The sequence below is a fragment of the Dioscorea cayenensis genome, chromosome 12 (genome assembly GCF_009730915.1).
Source record: "Dioscorea cayenensis subsp. rotundata cultivar TDr96_F1 chromosome 12, TDr96_F1_v2_PseudoChromosome.rev07_lg8_w22 25.fasta, whole genome shotgun sequence".
Taxonomy (NCBI): domain Eukaryota; kingdom Viridiplantae; phylum Streptophyta; class Magnoliopsida; order Dioscoreales; family Dioscoreaceae; genus Dioscorea; species Dioscorea cayenensis.
The window spans coordinates 120098-130145 of NC_052482.1; the positions used below are offsets into that span (position 1 = coordinate 120098).

A 10048-nucleotide genomic window follows, 5' to 3' on the forward strand; every position below is an offset into this window, starting at 1 on the left:
CATCAAGAACTATGCTTGCATATATAGCGGTTTATTAGCTAAAAATACCATGTTTCTCTCTATTATAGAGTTGAATTCTGAAGTTTAATTCCTGAATTTCTGCTTTTGGATAGAGTTTTCTTTAGTCAATCGACCATGGTATTAAGGTTTTTTTTTCGTTAGTTGATATGGCCATGCTTGTTCTTGGTTCTTAATTTTGACACCTAAGAAACAAAATAACTCAATAACAAACTTAATTCCATGGAAATTTTTTATTCCTCTAATGTTTTTTCATAACTGCTGCTCTGGTTTTCTTTATGATCTACATAACAAAGGCCTTGTCTTGCAGCTCTACATTTGCAGGTCAGAAAGAAATACATTATCAAGTTTGCAAAGTTTGTCTAATTTGGCTAGAATATTCTCAAGAAGATGGTTTGTTAGTTGCCTGCAATAAGTGCAGATGTGTCATTTGCAGCACATGCTATAAATCCATATTTCCTAGTAGGAAAAAAACCATGCCTAATTGCCACATCGTATATGAGGAACAACAGGTTTGCTTAAATGATCTTCAACAGTCATATTATTTATAGCAATATGGTTTCAGTTAACAATCTTTTCCATGTGGAATTTTGATAGCTTTAGATCACTCTATAAGGATTTGTGCAGGGACTCCTTCAATAGTTGGTGATGAGCTACTCTGTACCGCTGACAGTTGGTAGTGCACTTCCAGGAATATCAAAAGTTCAAAAGATCTAGTGAAGTTGTCGTCCACAAAAGCTCAATGTTGTGCTTAAAATTTCAGAAGGGGACAAGAAATTGAGATTTCAAGTTTTTCAACAAAACAAGCTTCTCCACCATATTTACATGAAGGGATAAGAATTCCAAAGGCTAATTTTGGAGAATCGACCTTGGAATGTCTAAAGTACTGTGATTAACCTCTGTGATCAGTGTCATCACTAACCACAATAATGAAATGTTGAGGTCTATTTGATGTTTTTCGATTTTGGCAGCTATATGAAGAGGTACTTTCAGATTTTTTACATGGTCACTGAGTCACCGGTTTTCATTATCATATTTTTCATTTGGAGAAGACACCATCATTTTCCCCCTCCTCTAGTCCATGCTATTGAGGTTAGTACTTGTCTTTTCCATGTCTAAGATGTTTTAACTTTTCACTTCTTCAAGTTGCCGTTCTTTTGCATGCGTCCTATTTTTCCTTTATGATGACTGTTTATGCATGCTAGTGTCTTGATATTGCATAACATTTTATTTTTTCTGCAGTTCCAGATAGAAAACAGTGAATCCACAAGTATCCTTACTATGAATTTGAGAACATCTTTCTGGAAGGAAAGAAATTTTCAGTGGAAGCTGGCTCAGGAAGATATATCATGCAGACCCAACAACTGGAGAAAGCTGGACCAAATGAATGATTCTAGCTATTTAGATGAAGTAAATGAATCTGGTCCTCAAGAAGTGGCATGGGACCATTTTGAAAAGTAGTCATAGCTTCAATCTTGCTACGCATTTTATGATGCCATGTTTATGTTAGTTGTACCCTGTAAGAATTTTCTAGGTCACTATCTTTACAGAAATCAGTTAAATATCTCTTGTTTCTCTATGGCATAAATTTGCTGCCAAGTTTAACCTTCAGAACCATGTTTTGGCAAACTTCACGATGTGTATCTGGTCATGCCCATAAACTTGTGGTTTAAATGAGCCCAGCAAGGATCTTTCCATCTTTTAAAAGAAATTCTGAAGGGTTTGTTCCTAGTGACAATAGATCTCAGAGCAGTAGTGAAGTCTGCATTTCATTTACTAACTGTTTGCCTTTTAACTAAATGGAATTAATCTATCACACTTTTTGGTATTTGCATCCAGGAATTATGACTAGAATCTGAGTTTTTAAGTTGCACTTCTCTTGTTTATTCTCTCATGTATGTTCTCACCCTGCTGGCAGAGATGAGGAACTAAGACAACCTCTCTCAAGTAGGGGTGTATTTGAGCCGAGCCGTTCGTGAGTAGCTCGGTGTTCGGCTCGATAAAGGCTCATTCGTGTTTAAATTTCATATCAGTAAGCAGTAGAAATCGAACATCGTTTTCAGTTTCGATTAATAAACGAGCCAAGCTTGAGCGACCCAAAAAGCTCGGCTCGTTTTGGCTCATGAACACGACTCGTGACCAGCTCATGAACAAAGCTCGTTTATAAGCTCGATTGTGAGCTCGTTTATATATATATATATATATATATATATATATATATATATATATATATATATATATATATATATATATATATTCATTATATATATGTATATGTATATGTATATTAAGGTGTATATGTGACTATGTCATTTGTTGTCAATTTGAGTTACACATATAGGGCTATAAACTACTATTCGAAGGCTAAGCTCATTAAAAGCTCAGGTCAACTAGTTCATTAAGTTAAATGAGCTCATAAGATAAACGAGCCAAGCTTGAACACCACCAAACTCGGCTCATTAAATCTTGTGAAGAACTCGTTTATTGTATAATTAAAAGCTCGTTTATAGTATCATTTACAATTTTATTTGTAACAATCATTAATATAATCAAACTCAAATCGAGTTGAGTCACACTTGATAATAATGATTCATTAAATAAGTTTACTAAATAAAAAAAATAAAATATAAAAAAAATAGTCAAGCCTTAATCAAGTTAGCTAGCTAAGTCTAAGCTTCGAATTTTCTTAACAAGTTGAGCTCGAACATGAAGCTCAAAAGAAGCTCGATTAGAGCTCGAGCTCGGTTAAAATAGTAACGAGCCAAGCTTGAACATAAAAAATGAAGCTCGAAGAAAGCTCGGCTCGAGTTCAAGCTCAATTAAATAGTAACGAGCCAAGCTTGAACAAGGCAAAGCTCGGCTCGGCTCGGCTCGGCTCGTTTACAGCCCTACTCTCAAGAAAGGCGCCCATCTCCTTCTCAAAGATCAACAGAATGGTAGTGGTCTTTTGGCTTGTGGCATTAGCCTTTTTTTCCCCAATTCCGACTAGTTAATCCTGTTGAAAAAACACATTGACTCTGGTTAACCTCAATTACATGTGAAGCCTGGTTGGCTTTATCATGGATCTTGGACCTGTTGGGAATTCGGATTCCCACTGAAGATCGAGAGAGAAAAATAAAGTAGAAAAAAATCACAAGAAAGACAAGATTTACGTGGTTCGGCAAGATTGCCTACGTCCACGGCCGCACTAGGGTTTTATTTCAATATCTGAAGCACTCATACATCTTACAAGGGACTGCCTATATATAGAAGAAATATGAGGTATATCTGGATTAGATCTTTGAGGCATATCTGGATTAGAACTCTGAGGCATATCTGGAAGAGGGTAAATCATATCTGGATCCTAACCCTATCTGGATCCTAAACTTATCCAGATCCTAAACCTATTTGGATACAAATCCTATCTGGGTACAATTTACAAGATTATCAAACTATAATCCTAACCATATACAAATTACCCTTGTATCCTACTGCGGGCGTTCTCCCCGCACCTCCAACCTAAACCGATGCTCTCCCGCACCTCCTGGGGTGTCACACAATCAGGCTCCACATACCCAACAGGACCACCTCTCTAAGTGGCAGCCTGTTAACTGGGTGACATACCCTGAACACTTATGCCTGAGGTAAATCTAATTCCTTGCTTTTTTTCTAATTAATATATTGTTAATATCAATATCTTTTTGCAACCAAAGCTGGCCTCTTATTGTGCCATTATGTATATTTCAGATACAACCAACCTGGTAACCAATGCCGACTTCTTTACATAGATGCGTCCATCAGTGTAGAGGACCCTCTGAGTCACCTCTTGTTGCATCAAATGGTGTTCTTTCTGTCCTGGCTGTAGACTATCCAACAGAAAGGGTTGCCTGTTTTGTATCATGATGGGCAGCCATGCTGACCCTTGAAACTCTATCTGAAACAATGAAATGGGCACCCTGCTGTAGGAAATTCAGTATTAAGTCAAGGTCTCATGAATTTTTTTTCTTTTTTTCTTCAAAAGGTTGATTATCATAATAACAACCACTACAAAAAAATTGTTATATAGTGACAGTTAAAATTCCGTCACTAAAACCTCAATATTTGTCACTATAGCCATTTTCATGCTATACCGACAGCCATGAACCCTATTGCAACAGTGAAATTTTCGTCAAATTATCCTTCGACACTATAGACTTATATTGACAAAAAAATTACATACATTGCAATATCCCATCGAGATGATGCCCGACGAGCATTGAGTATGTAACTATAACCTATATTGACGGAGATGCCCGCCACTTTATCCTTTTTCTTAAATCAATTATTAAATTTTTTTCTTGACGAGATATCCCGAGTCGGTATATCTACGATGATGAAATTTTGAAAAGTTTTTACTGACGGATAATACTGTCAGTATATCTATAGTGACGAAATTTTGAAAAGTTTTTACTAACGGATATCTGAGTCAATATATCTATAATGATTAAATTTCTTAAAGTTTTTACTGACACATAATACCATCAGTATATCTATAGTGATTATTAAATTTCTAAAGTTTTTACTGACGGATAATACCGATCGATATGTCTATAATGATTAAATTTCTAAAAAGTTTTTCTTCGACAAATAATATCGTCGGGTTTATCTATTATGATAATTTCTAAAAGTTTTTCTTGACGAGTATCATGAGTCGAGTATATCTATAGTGATGAAATTTTTTGATAATATCATCATTATACCTATACATTTTTTGCATATTATATAATATATAATATTTTTTTCACCTAGTAATAAATAAAAACAAAAATGATAAATAACAATATAAAAACAATTTTTATTGATTAAATCAAAAAGACACATAAATAAATCCTTCATTGATCGCATGATAAATTTCCAATACTGAGATAAATTTCCAACAACGCATAGCTCATGGTACTTGAGAAAGCCAAAGCAGATTCTTTGTTAAACTCAAAAAATAATGTACACACACAAAAAACATAAACCAATCAAACATCTAAATGGTACTGCACACTATGCTCTTTCCACACTCCTTCCTCCAAGTACTTCTCATAGAAACATGTTTCCTCCATACATTTTTCACCTTTGCCAATACCCTTGTACTCTTTGTCCCAAACACTCCCTGTTTCCCATCAAAATACTAAATTAAAAAGAAAAAAACCAATAACAAGTTTTATCAAAATAATATATATATATATATATATAATAACCCTGATTCGGTGTCCGTTTCAACATAGTTTGAACTCAGTCTGTGTTCCCAATCAGAGTCACACCCAGTGTTTGGCAACCTATCATTCTCAACCTTCACTCTTTTTCCCATCAACTTCTCCATCATCTCCTTTGCGAGCAATTTCTTTTATCTCCGAGTACTCCTCAACATCTCCTTCAAACTCTCACCAAGTACTTGTGCTCTGCAAAACATTATTATAAACACATATTCCTAAACATATGATAATAACAATAGATTATTACTTTATGCCATGGAGTATCCAGTCTAGCATAAGTAAAAACATGAAGTCCTGGACTTACAACTTGAACACACACAGGCTCACCTTTCTGCCTGTTCGAAACATACACCATAATTTTCGAACAAACATAAAAAAAGAGAGTAGTAAGAATTAGTACAACCATGCAATTTATTCACAACAATTTATATATATATATATATATATATATATATATTCACTGATAAGAAACAACAAAGCTATAAAATTCAAATATTATAAAGAGTTGTATATGTTTATAGTTATATATGTGATATGATTATGAAGAACACAATTATAACTAATAATTAATCAATCAATGATTAGTACAAATGAAGCTCAAAGTTGTCAAAGCACGAACAGTTAGTTCCGTTGAGTTAACAAATCATAAATCATCCTTCATTTTGGGTTAATTTAAAAATAATAAAGTTAAGAAAGAGCCTATGCACATATAAGTCACTCATAATTTGATCAATATAATCAATGGATTAAAAGAACTCAAGATTACACATGCACGCACACATATTTTCATGATCAATACCATTAATTAGAAGTATCATTAAGCATCTAAATAATGTTGAAAATTTATGACAACATAAAATTTGGTGTATACAAAGCAGAAAGGAGATCATATATAAGAAAAATAACTAGTGGGCATTATTCCAGTTAAAACTATACCTTAATTTGGGTTGAGCTGGCCAATATATGTTTGACAATAAGCCATACAAATATAATCAATAGTATGGACATCAAATTCCACAAAATAAATAAACCTAACTAGAGTAACAAATTAAGCCAAAAAATCTTGAAGATCCAATCTTTAATTTTGATTAGTAAAAAACCCATAATCTACATCATTAAGCATCAATAATTACTTTGATCAAACAAGAAATGGCAAATATTATGGCTGAAATTTCCACAGAAAACTATGAACCAAATAACCCAGAAAGATAATAGCGCCATCAAGTTTCATACACTAATCCCCCAAGATCCATTCAAATCCAATGTTTTGCACAAACAAATAAACCTAGAAATAATAACTCAAGAAAACCCTAATCCACACATGCACACGCGCGCGCACACACACACACAAGACGCATCAAAATCACCATTCCTGCAAAAAAAACCTATCGATATATGATGAGATTCATGAAAATCCATAGAAACCAGGAAGCTGATATATAGCAACCATAAATGGAGTTTTGAAGATCCAAACAAATAAGATATATATATTAAAAGTAAAGTAATTCCATTTCTGATAAAAATTCCAAGACATCCAATCAAACACAACCTCACTTAATTAAATGAATTTATTAATTGATTATCCACTCTAATACGTAAGAAACTACTACCATATGGGTTGTGCCAGCAACTTTATTAATGGAAAAATAGAGACACAATGCATTACACACATGACATTAAATAACTGCTTCATCATCATATTATTCTTCTGTGATCCTCAATATGTGATCACTTTGTAGCTGCCGTCAATGATGGCCAAATAACATGAAGAACAAGTTTTTAAGTGGGAAAACTAATAGTAACTTCTTGCACAGAATATAGAACAAAATAAGCAGTAGAAAAGCGCCAAAGAGAGTGAAGCAAGCAATAGTAATCTCTAGAGTTGAGAAAAATTGTGGACAAAGAGATGAATAGGACGAGAAAGTGTGCAATGGGGAAAAGTAAACAACGCCATCTCCATGTCCCCACGTTTGATCATTAATCTTCATGATCCAAGTAAAACTTCTCATTGTTCGTTGGAGAAGCATAGCTTTTCAGTTTTCTTTTGTTGTTACTTTTTTTTCTTTTTTCCTTTTTTTTTCTTCTCTATGTTTTAGCAAGCCACTTGCGCTTTAAGAATATGGTGTGTGCACGTGATGATGTTGTGCATCCAGATTGTCAATTATTTATCAACTACTTTATATGATAAATGAATGATAAATAGAGGCTAAAAGGTCATTATTGAGACAGTAAACAATGATCAAAGAGATTGTACAAATAATATTACCTGCTAGTGATATCAAGTGATCAAAACCCTCACTAAGCTTCCAAAAGCCTCACTCGAATGAAATCAGGATTCAATTTGTTATTTATACTGTAACACACATGAGACAAGTGTTAGCTTTGCAAGTAAACATATCATTGAGCATACATGTAAACATCATCAGAAACACTGAATCATTGAAAACATAAGAAGAATATTATCTCTCCAATTAGTTTTTAGTAGAACGGGAATAATAATCTTTGCTAGTAAATATCGGTTGTCTTGGACAAAAGATATGCCAAGAAGCTTCATAGTATTACTCTTGATTATGCAAGACAAAAATAACTGTCATAAATTTAAATGTGAATTCTCATTTTAGCACTTGCCTGTAAAGAAAATCTCTTGTCATTTCAGTGTTCTTGCTAATCGAATCTGGAACCAATTCTTCTAACAAGCTCAGCTGCTTTTCTACTTCACCTGAAATTGAAGACACAATATACAGATATTAACAATTAATAGAAATGCAGAACTGACACAATAAGAAAAACATGCACAACAAGGTGTTGATTAGGAATATATAATTTTACTTGAATTCTCAATCTCGAGGTCAATTGTGATTATCTTGTGGATGATAATCACAAGAAGAAATTATCATTGTAATCCAAATTGCCTATTTCTTCGACTTCTCTATCAAAAAGTAATATTTGAGTGTGCAAGGGAAAACCAAGTCATTGACTAACATCTTACATGTACAAAAGATCTAAATTGAAGAATGAAGAATGAAGGGATAGTAGAAATGTTTTTTTCCTTCAATTGTAAAAATTATAAAAATCCGAAGTATGTCTTGAAAAAAATGTTTTTGGCTTATTCCATGTTCATCAACGCCGAAGACCAATAAATATCCTTTATCGACTCTATATCAAGTATATATTCATTAAAAAAACAATATGCGAGCAACCACAAAAAGGTGACAAAATCATCTATGATTTAGGTGTAGCAAAAAAATCATTGCAAACCCAATGGTCAATAATACAATCATAATGTAAATTAACATTTTTGAGATTGAATGGCAATAATATCTTGATATTTCTAATTAGGCAAAAATATCGTCACATGGTAAAAAATGTTTCTACAAAAAACAAGAGTAAATTGGAAAGATAAAAAGTTAACTCTTTTTGCTCATTTCTACATAGTGGCGCAAAAGGAAGGAAGGTAATGAAAGCCGCAACCAAGCTTCCACTAAAAAATCCTAAGTGAATTCTCCATGTAGAGGGGAATTCTCAAAACAAAAATAATAGATGTACATAAAAAGGGAGATAACTAACAAGAACTGCAACATATCAGGAGTTTTTCTTCTAACACATGAAACTAAACATGCATGAAACTATGTAAGTACAGATTACCCATCAAGCAAAAGAAGCACACCTCATTCTCACATCATCCATATTTATTCTTTTGTGGAGTTCATCCATATAGGGGATTTTTATAAGATCATTGTAATAAAGGATCACCTGAATATAGAAGATAAGAATCAACAGTACATTCATATTCTAAACTCAAGATAGAGATTTTAAAATTTCTTCTCTAACTGCTGCACCATTTATTTTGGAACTTCAACTCAAACCAGAGCTGCAGAGAGACCTTTTAAGTGTTTTAGGGTAAGACTCAAACAAAATATATTTTATTGTATTTGAAAAGAACTTAAAGATTTTCATATCCTTTGTATATCACAGACAAAAGTCATGCTTGCAATAGTTTTCCTTGCATTAAACCAGGTACAAATTATTTTTTGCAAGGATATAGTTTTTGCTAGATTTTGGTCATATTAGATTGTCTCTATCTTCCTGTTCTACATCATTGATCAGTTTTTTGCTTTAACAAATATTGGATCATAAGCATTTATACTAACATTTAATATCCTATCAAAATAATCAATACACTTAAAATGATTGCGAATAAGAGTTCTACAGAAAGTGTTATATGCTATTATTACTTGATTTAGCAGTGTTATATGTCTTACAATTTATAGATATAAATAGTAACAATAACATTGAAATTGATGCATGGAAATTAAGACCATTGTATGGCAAGTATTCTAAGCATCACTATAACAGTAACAAATAACAATAAGACATCAACCAGAGAGTAAATCTCTGGTTGAATCTGTCAGCCTATGTAAGACATCAACAAGTCATCAACTAGACAAATAACAAGCATCACTGTATACACATATTGTATGCATATATTTTTGCTCACTTTCTTTCAGAGTTATGATGATTCCAACAACCTTATCATGGGAAACAATTTGATAATACTTTGTAGAGATGTGAAATTGGTGACTATATTTTGTGCCGAAGAGCAGATTTTACTTCCAAATATAAATTCTACAGAACGTTTGGATTAGCTATGTTTTAAGGAGTAAATAAATAAGCATTCGAACTAGAGATTAAGCATCAAAACTCAAAATAAATAAAATATCATAGCAGTACCTTCGCCAAATCTCTAGCCAATTTCCTTTGAAGTCAGAGCAAGTGAATCCCGCTCCTTGGACAGCTTAATCTTCAAA

The 10048-nt window shown here is 33.1% G+C and overlaps 1 protein-coding gene across 1 annotated transcript; it reads left to right on the top strand.

The window, feature by feature from the left end:
* The first annotated feature begins 816 nt into the window (after positions 1 to 816).
* Positions 817 to 1537, top strand: LOC120273397. Its single transcript, XM_039280024.1, has 3 exons — positions 817 to 901; positions 990 to 1110; positions 1261 to 1537. The coding sequence occupies exons 2-3, from the start codon at positions 994 to 996 to the stop codon at positions 1477 to 1479; spliced, it is 336 nt and encodes a 111-aa protein (XP_039135958.1). The 5' UTR covers positions 817 to 901; positions 990 to 993; the 3' UTR covers positions 1480 to 1537.
* The last annotated feature ends 8511 nt before the right edge of the window (positions 1538 to 10048 follow it).

Bases quoted from the DNA above. Each gene is read 5' to 3' on its own strand.
- LOC120273397 (XM_039280024.1), top strand. From the start codon at position 994: ATGAAGAGGTACTTTCAGATTTTTTACATGGTCACTGAGTCACCGGTT. The intron at 1,111-1,260 runs GTTAGTACTTGT...TTTTTTCTGCAG, and splicing joins CTCTAGTCCATGCTATTGAG to TTCCAGATAGAAAACAGTGA.